The following is a 19,488-nucleotide window of genomic DNA, read 5'->3' on the forward strand; positions in this document are numbered from 1 at the left end:
TTTATAGAATACTAGCTTTAGTCATTTTCATGCCTAACTACTAGCCATTAGATAATAATAATAATAATAATTTTATTTCTTATATACCGCTGTACCGTGAGGTTCTAAGCGGTTTACAGTATAAACAGAAGAAATGCAATAAGTAAGATTAATTAAGATGAAGAGAAAATACTTAGAGTTCCCTGACTGTCCCAAAGGCTCACATTCTTGCTAAAGTACTTGAGAAAAATAAATTAGTTAGGTTATAAACAGAGTAGAAGAAGGTAGGAAAACAGTTCATAGGAAAATTAATTTTGAATACATTATACATTATATATTGTTCAAGGCGGAATACAAATTATAGGAATTACCAAAAGAATTGCGTAATATAGATTATCTAGATAAATTACATAACAGTGATTCGTGTACATTACAAGGTGTGGTAGAGGATTCAATTTTGAGAATTACATATCAAGGGAATCAAGTGATAACAGAATATAGTGGAGATTATCAGTATATACGGTTTACAGATTGGAAGTTACCTAATAATGAAGTAAGAAATTTATTGGATAGTGTGGAAAATGTTTATATAGGAATCAGAGTATGTATGATAGGAAAGGTTCTAAGAATTGAATTAATGTGTTATTCTATCGAGGGAGAGCTTGTGCATAAAGGGAGGATATTAGTTGGTAATGACGTGTTTTCTGAATAGAAATGTTTTGATTTCTTTTCGAAACACTTTGATGTCTGTTGTATTGATCATTAGTTTGGTGATTGTGGGGTCAATTTTTGCTGCCTGTGTCGCTAGAAGGCTGTCGTATAGTTTCTTAAGACGGGTTCCATTATTAGGTGGGAAGGTGAATAGGTTTTGAGTTCTTCTTGATCTGGATGAGCGGTAATGGTTTAGGCGGTTGTTTAGGTAACAGGGGGCAGTTCCATGGGTTATCTTAAACAGCAGACAATAGAACTTGAATTGAGTTCTTGCTTTTATCGGAAGCCAGTGAGAGTCTATAGATGTGGAAATGGAAGTATTCTATAACTCTGTGCTTAAATCCTGGGAATGCCTGTAGATGTCTGTGCATGCCCATGACCCCCCCCCCCCCCCCCACACTCCCCGCTCCTCCCTTGGTCACACCCATTTTGGAGTTGCACATGAGATGAATTAGGCACACAGGTTATAGAATGAGCCCAGAGAGCAGATAAACATGTTACCAGTAATTTGTGCCAATTAGCATTTGTTAACAGCCATATAATGATTGTTATCACTAATAAAGCTAATTAGTTTACACACATATCTATGACAAATTGGGTGCCTAAATTTGTGGTGGCATCATGTATAGAATTTTAGGACTAGTGACTAGATTCAGAACTGGATCAACCATGTCCTGTGAATCTGGATTCAGCTGGCAGATTTAATTTAGAGCTATTGCACCAGGTGAGCAGATCCCTTCTTACGAGACAGATCTCTTCTATGCCCTGCAGTGAGGTCACATCAAGAGCAGCAGAGTAGTATGTTTTGATTTCTTTTTACATGCACAAATACATTCGGCGATGTCAAGTTATCTAGTTCTAGGCTGGAGATTTTTTTGACCAGTTCTGGTTTTGAACTTAATCCCAAACCGCTTGGACCAATAAAATGAGCGGTATAACAAGATTAATAAAGCATAATAATAAACTCTAAAGCAGTGTGGAATTTCTAGTGCTTGACTGCACCCCTTGAAATTGGTATTGCAAGTCCCATAATGCCCCCAGGATGGGTGATCAGAAATTCAGGACTGTTCTAAAATCTCCACAACTTGGCATCTGACATGAGTATCTGGCTTTACTATAGACAAGGACAATAGCATCATGTCATGCTTAGAGCACTGTACATTCTAGGACTTGTGGTTCTGCAGCCTATGTTTTCACACCTGCAATGATTTAGCATCAGGAATAGTCACACTTAACAATGGGACTCATGTTTTATTAAAAGAACTACAGTACTATATTTTATTTCCATGAAGGTGTTTCAAGTTTATTAAAAAATTGATATACCATCTTATCATGGATTTCAAGGTGGTTGTACAATTAAAAAATAGGGTAAAACAGATAGTCTATCAAAACAATTAACACCAAACTAAACATCTGGACAATATGGAAAAAGATTTACCAAACAGGTACAAAAGGGAAAAAGGAGAAGTACAATGTAATTTTAGGAAAGAGAAGAGGTTAGGGAAAAAAACAAGGGGGCAGGGTAACAATGTGTAGGTCCAAAAGAAAAGGACCAAAAAAAGTTTAAAAATCCTTATAAGTACAGTCAAACTTGAAAAGCATCCTTAAAAAGGAATGTCTTAAGAGAAGACTTGAATTTCTCGAGTGTTGTCTCTCTTAATGAGTTTGGGGCTAAATTCCAAAGGGTGAGAGCAACCACGGAGAAAACTGTATTTCTCCTAGTGTTGATATGGCTCAGTGATGGAATGACTAGTAGATTTTGGTCAGATTTTGGTGCGTGACGAAGTGTATGGAATCAAAACTCTGTTGATAAATTCAGGTTGGGCTGATTTTCTAGTTTTAAAAGTCAGCAGTAGTGTTTTATATGTAACTCGATGGTTGACAGGTAGCCAATGAGCTTTGATTAGAAGAGGAGTTACATAGTCAAATTTCTTAGCCTTATAAATGATTTTTACGGCAGTAATCTAAACTATCTGTAGGCATCTTAGTTCTTTCTTGGTGATTCCATGGTATAAAGCGTTACCTTAGTCCAAACAGGAAATGACCAGACAATGAATATGAGTGTTTAATGCAGAGTGGTCGAGAAGTTTAGCTAAGGAGCGAATCATTCTTAGATGGTAGAAACATTTTTGGACAACTGTGCATATGTGTTCATGAAAGATGAGGTTGTCATCAAAAGTGATTCCTAAGAGCTTAATAGTGTGAACTGTCTGTATTGAAATAGATTTGAGTTTAATGGGAAAGATTAACGAACGGCCTTACTTAATTGGGAAAATCATTGTTTTTGTTTTATTGATATTAAGTGACAACATGTTAGAATTCAATCAGTCATGTATTTTATCAAGCTTTTGATTAATGATAGAGATGTCTGCTGAATTATTCAGGTTAATAGGGTGGGTTAGCTGGATATAATCAGCATAAACAGTAAAGCCAATTGATTGCCCGAGAGTGATCAGAGGAGCCAAAAATATATTAAAGAGAAGAGGGGAGAGTATTGAGCCCTGTGGTATACCAAAGTCATTTGAAAATGAGTTTGAGAAGGAGTTGTTAAATGAGATCTTAGAGGTTCGACCCTGAAAATAAGAGATAAACCAATTGAGAATTTGGCTGGATATTCCTATCTCCTCTAGTCAATGAATGAGTAAATGGTGATCAATTGTGTCAAATGCTGAGGACAGGTCAAGGGATATGAGTATAACTGAGTTATGATGATCCAAGTGGTAATTAATGTTAGTAAGAAGGCCAATTAGTGAAAGTTCAGTGAAGTGGTGTTTTCTGAAACCTGTTTGGTTTGGGTGGAGGGCATTGGTGCTTTCCACGAAGTCAGATATTTGATTAAAGACTACTTTTTGATAAGAAAGAGATATTTGAAATGGGTCGATAGTTTGAACATTTTGCAGAACTTACTTTGAAATCTTTAATGGTTGGGTAGATAATAGCTTCCTTCCGAAGTTTTGGGACTGAACATGAGGTCAGGCTAGTAGAAACAAAGTCAAGAATGTAGGGTCCGAAAGTTGAAAAATATCTTGTAAGAATAAAAGGAGGGATGGTGTCATTGTTAGTACCTTTAATGTTCATGGAATTAATTTACTGAATCTCAAGGAGTGAGGGAATTCTGAAGTGAGCACATTTGGAGAGGGATACACAAGGGGTTTGGGAATCAAGAACAGAGTAAGCAGGAGGAGTTGATTGAACAGGGGAGTAAAATGACAATCTGATTTTTGTTTGTAAAGTGATCTGCAAGAGATTGAGCAGAAGGGAGTAATAAGGAATCAGGACAATTAGAATGATCAGTAGTCAATGAACGTACAATCCTATATAATGCTGAGGTATTTTTTGCATTAGAAATCTCTTTAGAATAATAAAGGGATTTAGCTTTGACTATTTTAGATCTGTAGTATGATGCATGTTCCTTGTAATTAAGTAAGTCCAGAATGGATTTTGTATGCCTCCACTTTCTCTCTAAAGAACGGAGTTGTTTTTTAAATTAAGAGTAGTTCAGAAGAGAACCAAGGATTTTTATGACGTCGACAAGAGATTAGTTGGGTTTGAAGAGGGGTGAATTTATCTAAGAAAGTAAGAACCGAATCATTCCATGCTGATAGAAGATCATCAATGTTAGGGGTAATGGTGGTATCATAACAAAAATTGAAATTAGAGGAAATAGTAGAGGCATCTGACTTTGAGTAGTCACGAAATCTTATTTGTGTGGGACTCTGGAAAGAAGTATTGAGAGACCAGTGATGTGAGAAGATGAGGAAATGATCAGACCAAGGTACAGGAGTAATAGAGGTCAATGTGAAATTAGACACTGTAGTGTTGGAAACCACCATCATATCTAGAGTGTGACCTGCTCTATGTGTAGCTGATGATATCAAGGGAGATAAGTTAAGGTCACCAAAGAAAGTCATCATGTCAGAGGTGCATGTATTAATAGAGTCTTCAGAATGAATGCTGAAATCTCCTAAGATTATTGGGTTATTAGAGGAGGTACTGAAATCAAAGATTGTAGATTGAAGCAAAGTGATCTTGTCTTGGGAGAGAGGTGGAGGAAGATAAAGAAGCAAACAGTCATGCACTACATCAGTTTTGAATTTGAATTGAATGAATTCAAGGTCGAAAGCAAAGTTAAAGCGATGAATAATAGCAACTCCTCCACCTCTTCTACCAACACGATGGTTATAGTGGAATGTAAATCCCAGAGGGCAGGCGAAAGCTAGGTATATTTCTTCACCGTCTAGGAGCCATGTTTCGGTGATACATAGGAGGTCAAGTTTAAACTGAATAATGGCGTCTTTAGTAGATGAAATTTAGTCTTAAGGGATCTTGAATTAATAAGGCCAAAGTTAAGGGGTTTTTTTGTGGACAAGGAGCTGATTCCTGTTTTAACTGAGTAAGATTTGAAGTTGTTGATGGGAGGTGAAAGGGTTTGTACTGGGGAGAGATGCGTCTGCCCCTTATGACTAGTATCTTAGACGAGTCACTGGCCATTGAATGGGTAGGTTGAGGGACCAAATGGTCCGACTGGATCACAAATTGAATAGATGTAATGAGTAATATAGAAAAACAGTAAAGAGTAGGTAGAAAAAACTTTAGGACCGCACCCACAGGACGCACACAAAGGAGCGCAATAAGGCGCATTACCTGCTCCTTAAGTGTGCTTGCCTTTGCGGCATGCGCCACAACTAGGGTGATTTTATACGGCATGTTCCAGCTGATGGGAGGCGGTGGATTCAAATGGCGCACAGCCGCTTTGTGGCGGCAGAGGGAGCAAAAAAGTAAGGAAAGACCTGGAAATAAAATATAAAAAGTTAACACAGTGCAAAGTTCTAATAAAAAATCAATACGGGAGACAGACAACTACTTACAATACACTGCACAGAACAGGTAGAATAAATAATCAAAGATTTTTTTCGGCAATTATTTGTGAGAATGCCTTAGGCAGCAGATTATGTTATCATCAATGACCTGAAATGATGTCATCAAAAGGTAGACCAGGACTTTGTGCTCCTAAGCCATCATCCTTTTGAACCCGTGTGTACATTACACGGAGTGCAGAGGAGGGCGACTAAATTGATAAAAGGTATGGAAAATTTTTCATACGATGACAGGTTAAAAATGCTGGGGCTGTTCTCCCTGGAGAAGAGGAGACTTAGAGGGGACATGATAGAAACCTTCAAAATCCTTAAGGGCATAGAGAAAGTGAATAAGGACAGATTCTTCAAACCGTGGGGAGCCACAAGCACTAGGGGTCACTCGGAGAAATTGAAAGGGGACAGGTTTAGAACAAATGCTAGGAGGTTCTTTTTTACCCAGAGGGTGGTGGACACATGGAACGCGCTTCCGGAGAATGTGATAAGCCAGAACTCTGTACAGGGGTTCAAGGAGGGTTTGGATAGGTTCCTGAAGGATAAGGGGATAGAGGGGTACAGATATAACTTGAGGTAGGTTATAGAAGTAGGCAGAAAACACTCCACAGGTCGCAGACCTGATGGGCCGCCGCGGGAGCGGATCGCTGGGCGAGATGGACCTTGGTCTGACCCAGTGGAGGCACCTTCTTATGTTCTTGTGTTCTTATTTTCCACCCAGTGAAATTTCAGAACATCTTTGTCAAAAGTAATATTCGGGGAAGGGCAATTGCAGGATAATGGTAAGTTGCTGTTCTATAAAGGCTTTGGCAGAGTTCATAGCAAAACTGAACTTGTACTTTCATCAGTAAATAAAAGCAAGGGCTGACTAAGATTTAATTAAATATAATATTCAGCATATAATACAAGTCTATATTACTGCACGTCTAATGTATGAGAGGTCCTATAATTACATTCCAGCTCTGAAACAATGCTGGTACAGTAGATGTCTTTGCTTGACTTCTTTTCCTAAATTAAAAAACTCATTTAGACATGGAAGTCTGGGCCCTAGGAGCTTTCAGTACCTCCCTCCATATTAGAGCCATCATGAGCTGGAGAGTGAATCTCTTTAATCTGTCTTCAGGTCTCCTTTATTATTACAGTTCAACCAAAACAGTAAAGACAGAGGAGTACAGCTGCAGGCAGGGAACCAGTAAGACCCAGGTTCAGTTCCCACAGTGGCCCTAGGCAAGCCACCCAACCCTCCATTCCCTCCATTGCGCAGGGACAGCACCAGCTGACTGCCACCCGTCCCATCCAAGGCCCACCATGGAAACCATCACACCCGAGGAAGCCTCCATAGGTCATTCACAGCCTGGCACTTGTGTCCAGGGGACTGCTTAGGAAAATAACCAGAGCAGTGAATGCTATAATTTCTGGAGCTTGTCTCCCCACTCAGTTTAAGATTAATCAGGCTCATGCAAGTGCAGTTCCTATATTACTAAGCGTTTGTGCTGTCTATGCAATACAGAAAGGGTGTCTTGTAATAAAGGGTATTAAGCCCCAATGCAGGCAGAAGGATCCTGGTTCTATAAACGATGTCTAACTCCTAGGCACGGTTGTCAGTCATTTATGGAATCATGCCTACTGATGCTGAAGTTAAAAGGGAAATGCCGTTAGATTTGCAGGGCTACCAAGTGCCCTCCATTCAGTGCCATCCCTCTAGTCCCTGATTCTTCCCATCCTCCTTCGCTCTGAATGGTGAAACCTTGTCCAGGACTACAGCAGAGCGGGATTTGGGGGTGATCATTAGTGGAGACATGAAATCAGCCAATCAAGTGGAGAAGGCTTCATCCAAGGCTAGACAAATGCTGTGATGTATCCATAGAAGCTTTGTTAGCCGGAAGCCAGAGGTCATTATGCCATTGTACAAAAGCATATGAGACCTCATCTGGAGTACTGTGTGCAATTCTGAAGGCCGCACTACCGTAAAGATGTGCTGAGAGTTGAGTCGGTTCAGCGAATGGCCACCAGGATGATCCTGGGGCTCAAGGATTTCTCGTATGAAGAGAGGCTGCACAAATTGCGGCTATACTCTCTCGAAGAACGTAGGGAGAGGGGAGATATGATAGAAACATTTAAGTACATCACTGGTCGCATAGAGGTGGAGGACGATGTTTTCCTTCTAAAAGGACCCTCGTCCACAAGGGGGCATCCGCTGAAAATCGGGGGGGGGGGGGGAAATTTCATGGGGATACCAGGAAGTACTTCTTCACTGAAAGAGTGGTGGACCATTGGAACGAGCTCCCGGAGCAGGTGATCGTAGCCAGCAGCATACAAGATTTTTAGAATAAATGGGATGCCCACGTCGGATCCCTACGAGGGTAGCATAGAGGAGGGCAGCTTGGGGACGAGTGATAGAGTGTAGATTGGGGGAGGGTTGTTGGAGTGGGCAGACTTGATGGGCTATGGCCCTTTTCTGCCGTCATATTCTATGTTTCTGCCCCCTCCTGTTTGAGATTCTTAACCCTCCTCCTCTAAGATTCTTTCCCCCTTAAAAAGGATCAAATTACCCTGTTTCCCCGAAAATAAGCCCTACCCCAAAAATAAGCCCTAGTTATGATCGATACAGAGGGAAGGCCCCAGTGGAGAAGGCCGCAAAACAGCCCGTTCAAAGAGCTGCTGCCGCTGCTCTTTTTTTGAGGCCTTGGAGTGGAGGCATTTCAGTCTCATGGTGGGAGGGTCGGTGGGGTTCTGCTGCACAGGGGGGATGGGAGGGAGGCATAGAAAGATGCTGCACACGGGGGGGGGGGGAGAAAGGGAAGAGGAAGAATTGGGGTGGAGGAGAGGAAGGGAGAGATGATTGTTGTACATGATAAAAAAAAGACATCTCCCCAAAATAAGCCTTAATAAGGTTTTTGGACCCAAGATTAATATAAGACACTGTCTTATTTTCGGGGGAACACGGTAGCTGTACACACAAGAAATGTCAGGAAATACCTTTAATAAAGTAAAATAAAAATTTACATATTAATATGCAAATATGACTCTCCCACACTTCTTCCAAGGTCGTTGCACCACCAATCCTGGACACGAGAGCGAAATAAGGAGACACAGAATGTTCATCCAGTGGAGAAATCTGATTGGCTGCAGGCCCTGTGCTGGGACTGGTTTATCTGATTTTAGACTATCTGCTGCCAGAGAACTGTAAATAAAATAAAAACACAACTATAAAAGACTAAACCATTTTCCAGCACAAATATTTATTTTCTGGGTGGGTGATGGGGTTCCAAAGAATTAAGTGCAATGTTGCAGAATTATGAGGCTGCTTGCCAAAGTTACAGGATTTACAGCAGGTTTCTGTTTCTCTCCCTGCCTCCCCCCATTCCACCACTGCCGCAACAATTTTTCCCTGCTTCCCTGCTGCTGATGCCAACGCAGCAACAGGGCCAGGCGAGGCGAGTGTAGTGACTATACAACAGCTGGCCCAGAAGCCTTCCCCCGATGTCAATTCTGATGTCGGAGAGGAAGTTCCGGGCCAGCCAATCGCTGCCTGATGGCCCGGAACTTCCTCTACGACATTGGCTACTGGGCCAGCCATTGTGCAGTCACTGCACTCGCTTGGCCCTGTTGCTGCATCGGCGGCGGGGAAGCAGAGAGAGAGCCCAGGCTCAGCAATCGCCTGTCCCGTTGTCCCCATGTATAGCTTCGGGGCGCTCTCTCTGAAAATGGGACAATTTGGCGTCCTGAAGCTGTGCATGGAGACAACAGGACAGGGGATCTAAAAAAGGGTTGGTCACGTTCAAAACGGGACGTAAGGTCACATTAATCATGCTATTTATTATGAAAGAAGGCCGAAGGGAGCATCCTCACTGATCATGGTAACAGCATGAGACAGCAGCTTGTTTCCAATATTATTCAGTTGACAACTTGGAGAGGTTCCACCTCAGCCTACTTCCCTCATGAATTTGGTTCTACCTCATCTGTCCAAAAGTCTTCTGGGTCTCTCAGCCTGTCCTTGAGACAATCTGACAAAGTGCAATCCCAGGACATTCAGCAGAAGCTGTACTAGCTATCAATCTCTTTCTCTCTCTCACTGTGAAATGATGTTCCCTCAAGACAACACATGGGGAGGGGCTCCAGCACAATCCTGTTAGATGCAGGGCTTGGAGTTACAGTACTCCTGGGCAGGCCATTTACATAGATGGTCTCACTGTAAGTCTGGACTGTTCTCAGTCTGCCAGCAGTACAGTCCTCTAGATCTCCACTTCTTGAACCAAGGGTGAATGGCTGCTCTATGTCCACTTTTGCAGCCTGAAAATGTCTGTACAGGAAGATAAGCAGCAAGACAACGCTGTCCAAGAAGAGCTCCATAAGTTCAACCACAGAAAGCACTGAGGAGCCAAACCACAAACTCCAGCTGCTTCCCATATTGGACAACATTGTGGTGACCTGTAATGGAGGCAGATGAGTAACTGGTCAACATAATGCAAGTTTGTGTAGCACAATACCTTACACATCATCTAAAAGCCTTCTGAACTCTGTAGGCACGATCTGGCTGACTAGTGGAGACCAGCAGCATCCAGTGAAGGCTCACAATGTGCCACCCTAAGCACTTACATTACTCTCTGTCAAAACAAACAGGACAAATAGCTGCATTCTTATAACCCATGTACTACCAAATTTTATTGTGGTCCCAGATGTCTGGTGTTACATAGGTACTTTATATTACATGTGTTATTGTGTATGTGGGTCTGATATTTTAAAAACCTGATATTGAAGGGAATTGACTTAGTAGAGACAGAGAGATTGTTCACCTTCTCCAAGGTGAAGAGAACGAGAAGGTACTTGCTAAAGTTAGAAGGGAAAAGATTCCGTGAAAACGTAAGGAAGTTCTTCTTGGTAGAAACCTGGAACGCTCTCCTGGAGGCTGTTATAGGGGAAAACACCCTTCAGGGATTCAAGACAAGGTTGGATACGTTCCTACTGGAACAGAACGTACACAGGTAAGGCTAATCTCAGTTAGGGCACTGGTCTTTGACCTAAGGGCCACCGCATGGCACGATGGACCACTGGTCTGACCCAGCAGCAGCAAATCTTATGTTCTTATGTTCCCCAATTTGTGTCCTATTTCAGCCAAACCTGGGAGAATAATTTTTCAACTGAAAATCCATCTTAATTTAGGGACTTAAAGGTTATGCAGAAAAATGTAAGTGTTTAGTGATATTGTGAGTAAATAGTTATGCTCTCAGCTTTAATAAATTTTTAAAGAGGTCAATTTAGAAGCATAAATCTCATAGGGGCCCTTTTACTAAAGTTTAGCACACACTAACTCCCCCTCCCCTTTTTACGAAGCTGAGTTAGGCTCAGTGACATGGTAAGGAGGGGGTCGTTCCACCCTGGGTGCCGTCTTGGTGGAGGCGTCCGCTCCCGTCCTCCTCTCTGCACCTCCGTTCCTTCCTGACCCCCCCTGTCACATGCATGCACCCCTTTCCTCGTGCCTTTTTTACATTTCCTGGTGCGAGCAGCCTCACGAACATCGGTCTGATGTCACTTCCGGGTCCCGCGCCTAGGAAGCGACGTCAGAAGGAAAGCCGATACAACGCAAGCAGCAAGTTCATGATGCTGCTTGTGCCTGAAAAATTAAAGAGGAAGGGGGAAGGGACAGGGGGCACGAGCACAGCATAGGGGCAGAGAAGAGGGGGGAGGGGCACCACTCACCCTCGCTATGCCACTGGTTAGGCTTTTTTATCACCGGCCACGGTGGTATTAGCTCCGACACTCATAGAATTCTTATGAGCTAATACGGCAGCGGCCGACGATAAAAAAGCCTAATGCAGCTTTGTAAAATTCTAAGAAGTCCATTTTTTGCCTATGGGATTCTTGGCATTTAGCATGTGTTACTTCTGTTAGCATATGCTAAGCTTTAGTAAAAGGATCCCAAAGTCAGAAGCATAAATCCTTTGAATATATCAGGACCTGTAATAATTACTCTGCATTAGAGAATGACAAGGGGAGAAATTTTTCCCCATCCCCGCGGGAACTCATTTTTCCGTCCTGTCCCCACGAGTTCTTTTCCTGTCCCTGCCCCATTCCAGTAAGCTCTGCGCTCATCTGCATAAGCCTCAAACACTTTAAAATCATAAGTAGCAACATTCTAGAGCTCAGATTGTGATGTCATAATGCCTCATTCCACCAATGCCGAAGCTCCGTCCTCATCTGCACAAGCCTCAAACACTTTAAAATCATAAGTAGCAACATTCTAGAGCTCAGATTGTGATGTCATAATGCCTCATTCCGCCAATGCCTAAGCTCCGTCCTCATCTGCACAAGCCTCAAACCCTTTAAAATCATTCCCATCATTCCTTGATAAATATCTCATTCCTTATGCCTCTCTTCGGGCACTGAGAACTGCTGATCAAAATCTACTGACTGTTCCGTCTCTCGAAACTCTATCTTCTCCGTCACAGCCCCTTCCCTCTGGAATACAATGCCATCTTACCTTCGATCGGAAAACTTACTCAACAAATTGAAAACCAAATTAATAACCTTTTTATTTCAAGATGCATACCAAAATTCTGGATAAGATTATTTTTCTTCCATCTTTAATTGTTAAAAACAACCACTTTTAAGAAGCGAACCACCTCCCCTCCCCTAATCGTTCTCTCCCTTCTACTTCCTACCTCCCTTTTATTTTTATTTTGACTTCGATGTAATTCTGAATCTTCCTCTTCCCCAGTGCTTATTGTATCATCTTTGTCTGGTTTTTATGTTGCCCTATTTTACTTTTACTTTTTTTAAACTCAAACTTTAACAATTGCAAACCGTCTGGATATTTGTTTGATGGTCAGTATATCAAACTATAAATAAACTTGGAAACTTGGATAAGTGTTCGAGGCAGAGCTTACAGGAATGAGGCAGAGACAAGGAATGTGACAAAACTTATGGGGACAGTACGGAGAAATTGAGTTCCTGCAGGGACGGGGGAAAAATTTGTCCCCGCGTCATTCTCTACGCTGCATTACAAAGTACAAGGACTTACTGAAATTGCAGGGGTTTCGTCAATGGACTGGTAGCTAAGTTCCTGATAGTACACTCTGATCTTGGAGACATCTTTCCTAAGAAGGGAAAAATGGCAGAGCATTGGCAAGAGTTTGTTCTATGAATGTTCTTCAAGGCTGTGTATTATGGTGTATCATTTGTATTTTGCTGACATATATCATATTTCCAAAAAATGAATGTTCTACTGTACGGTTTTAATATATATATTTCTGTATCATAGCAGTAAAACAACAGTGGGGAAAACGTAAAATCAGTGCACTCTGATGCTGTCCAAACAAATGCCTTTTATTGGTCAAATAAAGAGACTCAACATGAATCGCGTTTCGACCACAAAGACCTGCCTCAGGAGTCTAGATCTGAAATAACAGTTAATATAGCAGTGCTTGGATCATGAGCAATTGTAAACAGAAGCATCAGCCTGCAGATATCCATTTTGTGACTGATAACCGTTTACGATTGCTTCTATCCTTTCTGGATGGTATTGCTCGTGATACAAGCATCGCTAGAGATATTACTAACTGGTACTTCGGATCTAGACTCTTGAAGCAGGCATTTGTGACTGAAACACGATCCGTGTTTAGCCGCTTTATCTGAAACAATAAAAGGCACTTGGTTGGACACCATCAGAGTGTGCTGATTTTGGGGCAAATTATATAAATGGCGTCCCAATTGTAGGCGGCAGTAGACGTCCTACCACTGTCCAACCAGTCAATCGAGATGCATGTTATTTTTAAAAACCATCCCGAGGCAGGCTGTCTACATTGTAGGCATTTTCACGAGCCTAGGGAGGCAATCTAGGGCCGTTTAATCTTGCACAAGGCTAGGCATGGGCGTGGCTTTGGGCGAGCTTAGGCAGCCCTAGGCGTCTCCCTAGGGTCACATTAGATGCCTGAAATGTAGGCCAGCAAAATTCTGGTCTACATTTCAAATAGATATGGCCACTGAGCTAATCGTGGCAAGGGAATCTCCCTGCCACAAACAGTTTAGTGGCTGCAGCATGGAACCCATCTGTCCCGCGAAGTCAACCAGCAGAAGGCATGCCCTCTCCCTCCTGCTGGAACCCCCGAAGCCCCCCACCCGCAAATGTTTGCGGCAGGAAGAGTGCCCAATTCCTCCTGCTGCCACCCCGAGACATCCCCCGGCAGGAGGGATGCCCCCTTCCTCATGCCGCCACTCCCCCGAGACATCCCTCAGTAAGAGGGATGCCCACTCCCTCCTGTTGGAACCCCCGAAGCCCCCCATATGTCCGTGGCAGGAGGAGTGCCCATGTATTCCTGCCACCACCCCCCAAGGATCATTGGCAGGAGGGATGCCCAATCCCTCCAGCTGGAATCCCCCTGTAAATATGCCCCCACCTCGACACCCCCAAGCCCACCTGGACTCCCTGTGCCTATTTCTTGCAGGCTGGCTGGAGGGATGCTTATTCCCTCCGGCTGGCAGCGTGTCACCACAGAATGGCAGACCTTCCCCTTCCCAGTACATCCTGGGATGCATGAGCCTGCCTCATCCTAGCCTCCAGCTCCACCCAGTTCTGCCTCCAGCCCCGCCCCCATGAAGCCTCCTCTCTTCTTCCGGACGAGCTCCAGCCGCATCTAGAGGACCTGGAGCAAGCGCGGATGTAGTCAGAGCTTGCCGGAGCTTTCCAAAACCTGAACAAATGCCGGGTTTTGGAAAATCCATCCAGAAACCTGGACATCCCTCTAAAAGAGGACATGTCTGGATTTTCCCAGACATCTGGTAACCTTATCTAAGACAAGTCTAAGCTCTTGAGGTACTTAGGTCTCTGCCCCTCTTTCCACCTCACCTGGTTTTGTTCCTAGCATTATATCTGTGAGTCGTATCCAGTGGCAGGCGAGTCCACCACTGCAACAGAAAAAATAAAATTTCTGTCAAAAGCCTTCCCAGGACTATAAAGTAGGATTACCATATTTGTGGAGAGAAAAAAATAAAAGAGGACACACACAAAAAAAGTAGTTGCTACCTTTGCTAAAGAAATATTTAGTTGTAGCAAATGTGTAAATTGCTTTTAGTACAACACCAGACAATCTACTTTTCAAAAACTTCCAGATCTGAGTTTGATTGAGCTTGACTAAATCTGAGCACAAATGCACTTATCAGGAGAGTCCCGTATTTCTGCATATATAGGCCACGGCCTATACATGGGTTTTGAAAGCCGGCCCAGTGGGTGCAGCTTGCAAAACTGGGGTGGCCTAGAAGTCTGGTCTTAAATTCCTTTTAGCTGCCGATACGGTATGTCCTTGGCAGTTTCCCCCGGGGTTGGCTGGTGTCCTGTTTGGATGAGTGTGGTTGGTGGGTGTGGATGATTTGGTGTGAGTGGTTGGTTGGTTGGGTAGGGGAGGGGTACGCTTCTGGGAGGGGAAGTGGTTGGGGTGCGGGTGACCGGTTTGGTACTGGCTGGGCGGCATCAGAATACAGCCTGTTCAGCAGTCTCTTTGTTCTCTCTGCTACTTTGGGGGGTTTGGGTAGTGATTAGGGGGCTCTTTTGGGGGGTAGAGTGTGGTGACATTTGGGAGTGGGCAGGGGTTGATCCTTGGGTTTCTTTGAAAATTTGCTCTTGATGTACTTTTGGTGTTCTTGCCTTTTTTGTATTCCTGTTTGATGTTGTGTATTTGCTGATGGTACGTCAATAAAATATGATTTACATTAAAAATCATCCCCCTCCCCACCTTAATTCCCTCTTTGGATGGCCTGAATTGCTGCCGCCTCGAATTGCGGTCAGCGGTGCAGGGCAGGAGAGATCTTTTCTATCTCCATTCCGGCCCCGCGCTGCTTCCTGCGTGCCGATGCCGTCAGTTCTCGCGGGACTTGCGGGTCTCGCGGGTCTCATGAGAACTGAACTGAATATTGGTTCCATTATATCTAGAATCCAAATCTGCTTACTGCATAATGCCAAAAACAATTGTGGATTTATTTTAGGTCTTTGGCAAAAGTGACCCCTTCAATTTAAGACATTTGTTCCCCTACCATATAATTTCTCTTCTAAAACATTAAGGGTATCAATATCATATTATGGTAATTATTAAAATTGAGGAATATCAATTGTCTGCAATCTTTCCCTATATGTCTAGGGAAATTTGGACATCTGGTAGCCCTACCCATAACCAAACAGAGAACATTATGGTAATAATCTTATTTGTTGGTTCCCAGCCTGCTTCTCTAGAGACCTGTTGTGATTTCCCTTAAGGAATGCCCCTGCTGCAACTTCTCTTGTATTCATCAGTCTCTGAAGTCTTACCTCTGATATGGAGGACGGCCATTTTGTAGTCCCTACAGACAGCTTGCACTGGTATTCACTGCAAGACACACAGAGGATTGTTGCAATCAGTGCAACCATTCAGGTGAAACAATTCACTCTCTTTATGCCATTATGTTGTAATATGCATTAGCAGTAGAGCTGCAAAGTCAATCCTGTCTGTGGTCTGTGTCCCCTGCCATGCAGAAAACATATTCTGAAAAACAGCGCTACTTTGAGATGGCTTGTTCCTCGTATTGCGCTAATTACTCTCCAAAAGTAATTAAGTTACTAGTTACTTCTCAGCTTACAGTAATTAGTTACAGTGCTCCGATTACTTAAGAAAGTAATTGATTACTGATTTCAGTTACCTGCTTAGAGGGCTGGATTCTTTTAACCGTCGCCGATGCAGGTGGGCGCCAATTGCGTGTCAATCACGCTTCGGTGTCGGTTTCAGAATCGGCACTGTAAATGTAGGCCAGGGATTTCCGGGCCTACATTTCCGGCGCCTATATTTGCGTGAATCACACCTACGTAGTTGCTTTAGGCCGCCTAATTCCACATCCGGCGTTGGTCACGCCCATTTGACATTTGGCAGCCTAAAGCACCTACGTAGGCATGATTCCGGTGCCTTTCATTTAGATGCTGGTAGGCACTTCAGCCTTGTCATTTTTTGCCATTTCTAATGGCGTTCTTCAATTAACATAGGTGCCAGTAGGGCGCCTACCAGTGCCTACGTTTAGGCGCTGGTCTTAGAATTTCCCCCAGAGTAACTAATTCTTTTCCTTAGGGTATGTGAAGAGGTAAAATTTATTAATTTATTATAAAATTTTATACATCGCCTAAGCAACATACATAATAAAATAAACATATCAAAACAAATAATCAGACAAACCAAACACAACAATCAACTCCAAGTGTCACTACAATACACTCAAGTCCTGCCCCAGATCTTATAACATACACGCCGGCAAAATAAATGCCCTTGCAAAGAGCTGAGTTTTCAACATTCTCTTAAACTTCCCAATGAGAATATCGTGTAACTTCATCTCTTCATGCTTATTTCAAGGAGGTTTGATCAACTCAAGCCAACCACATTCTCCGTCATGTCATGTTATGCCAGCTACTATTCAAAAGTACTTAAATACAGTTACTGGATAGTGAATAAGTAGTCGACTGCTTTATTGATTTTTGCAAGAAACTTAACTACAGTAACTAATTATTAATAACATTATCGCACAGTGGCGTAACATGAGTGTGATGCGCCAGGGTGGTGGTGCCCCTCCCCTGCCCTCATCTCTGCCCCCCCACCCTGTGTGTGTACCCCCTTCCCTTCCCCCTCACCTCTAGTTGTTCACCGCCATGAGCAACAAGAGCTTCAACGTGCTCCTCGCAACCCCGTCAGCTCTCCATCTGACGCCACTTCCTATGTGTGGCGCCCAGAAGTGGCATCAGCGGGAGACTCGACATGGTTGCAAAGAGGAAGTTGAAGTTCTTGAGACGGCATGTGGAAATCTGCTGCCTGTTCCTGGGATAAGCAGCATAAAATCGGGCTTTCGCCTTTGGGATCTTGCTAGGCACTTGGGACCTGGGTTGGCCACGGTTGGAAATAGGATACTGGGATTCATGGACCTTTTGGTCTGTCCCAGTATAGCGATACTTATACAGGCAGTCCCCGGGTTAAGAGCGAGTTACGTTTTTAAAGTCAGATTGGTATGTAACTCAGAACTTGTAGATTTTAAGATTCATGCTGTTTACCCTTGCTTCCAGGTGCCAAAAGGGCCAAATGTCACAGTGTTCCCTGTAAGGTACAGCATGCACAACCACACACGGTTCTTAATGTGGCCATGCATCATTCCTGAATCTGCTACAGGAGAAGTGTAGGAGTCTAGGCCACTGGAAATACTGCTCAGTAAAATCAAATGAAGCCGCAACAGCGTTCTTAAGTACGAGTCGTACTTAAGTCAGGCGTCTGTAACTCAGGAACTGCCTGTCCTTGACTCACATAAGAACATAAGAGTTGCCATACTGGGACAGACAGAAGATCCCTCAAGTCCAGTATCCTGTTTCCAACAGTGGCCAACCCAGGTCACAAATGCCTAAGAAGATCCTAAGGAGTAGCAACATTCTAGAGCTGAGATTGTGATGTCATAATGCCTCATTCCACCACTGCCTAAAAGCCAACCTCATCAGTGATGTCACAATGACTTGATTATTCCTATACAGGCAGCCCCCGGGTTAAGAATGAGTTATGTTTTTCAAGCTGTTCTTAAGTCGGATTTGTATGTACCTCATAACTTGTAGATTTTAGATTCTTGCTGCTTACCTCTGCTCCCAGGTGACAAAAGGGCCATACACAACCACACACTGTTCTTAATGTGGCCATGCATCATTCCTGAATCTGCTACAGGAAAAGTATAGGAGTCTTTGCCACTGGAAATACTGCTCAGTGAAATCAAATGAAGCTGTGACTGCGTTCTTAAGTACGAGTTGTACTTAAGTCGGTCATCTGTAACTCGGGGACTGCCTGGATTAGGGCATTTCACAACACACCTAGTAATACCCCAGGTGTAGGGATGTACTTACTGACATGGCCTTTGACACGTGTGGAAACAGCTGAATTTTTGATCCATCGTGTCCTGTTGCAGCCTGTAATAGCAATGACCTAAAGAAAGAGTAATCAGGATATAATACAATTGCTTTTGTATGTAATCTGCCAAGGACCCAGCATTAACTGAATGCTGATCTCAGGGTAAGGATAGTAGGTGTTCTAGGCAAACTTTACCTTTGGTCCCCCACCCCCATCAGCCTCCAGATTCTATACAGGTTGCCCAAAGATGTGCGGGCAAATCTGGGCATTAATCACAGATCTGCATACAAATCAAATACCTAATGAGGAGTTAATAGCGATTAATTTGTTCTATTGATCACTCTCTCCTCAAAAATGGATTTCCTGTCCTATTAACCCTCTTTCTTCCTCCCCTCTTAAAGTCAATCAATTTGTACCTTTGCTTAATCTTTGTAAACCGCACAGAACTTCACGGTATTGCGGTATATAAGCTGTTATTATCTATATAATAAAACCGTAGGCGGCGCATGCGCAGTCTTATCAGCGTGCTTCCATGATCCGTATGTCCGTGGCCGCCAAGACTGCAGCATGCCCCGCGCAGCTCAGTTCGGCACGGCGGTTTCCCCAGATAGGGGAAGTCGAAAAACTCACTCCCGACGCGCAGCTGAGTTCGGCACGGCGATTTCCCCGGTTTCCCCAGATAGGGGAAGCCGAACTGCTCACTCCCGTCTCAGCGGCCTGCACATCGACGATTCAACCCCCTCCCCCCCCCCCGGGGCTGCCTAAAGAAACAAAGTTTCACGGTGCTTGGCCCGCCAAACAATTCCTGCTGTTGCCGAAATTTGCCCCACCGTTCCTTCCCTTCCTCCATCAGGTCAGTTCAACTCCGCCTATGTTAAAAGGAGCTGCTTTGAAATTGGAGCCCTGCCGCCACCGTAACACGTTCCTCTCTGCCAAGGCAGAGGGGAAAGTGCTACGGCAGTGGCAGGCCTCCGATTTCGACGTGGCTCCTTTTAACATTGGTGGATTCACTGCACCTGATGGAGGGAGGGAAAGAAAGGTGGTTG

The 19,488-nt window shown here is 43.6% G+C and overlaps 1 protein-coding gene across 1 annotated transcript in view; it reads right to left on the reverse strand.

Moving 5' to 3' along the window:
* Positions 1-8,524: 8,524 nt before the first annotated feature.
* SCNN1D (sodium channel epithelial 1 subunit delta) overlaps positions 8,525-19,488 on the reverse strand; it is a 38,428-nt gene continuing 27,464 nt past the window's right edge. Inside the window, exons 8-12 of the mRNA XM_033922535.1 lie at positions 18,439-18,517; positions 15,856-15,913; positions 14,404-14,462; positions 12,580-12,655; positions 8,525-9,989 (exon numbers count right to left, since the gene is read on the reverse strand). Of these exons, the coding sequence (XP_033778426.1) occupies positions 9,606-9,989; positions 12,580-12,655; positions 14,404-14,462; positions 15,856-15,913; positions 18,439-18,517 (656 nt within the window). The 3' untranslated portion in view covers positions 8,525-9,605. The remainder of the gene's footprint in view (positions 9,990-12,579; positions 12,656-14,403; positions 14,463-15,855; positions 15,914-18,438; positions 18,518-19,488) is intronic.

This window comes from Geotrypetes seraphini, chromosome 15, assembly GCF_902459505.1.
Source record: "Geotrypetes seraphini chromosome 15, aGeoSer1.1, whole genome shotgun sequence".
Taxonomy (NCBI): Eukaryota; Metazoa; Chordata; class Amphibia; order Gymnophiona; family Dermophiidae; genus Geotrypetes; species Geotrypetes seraphini.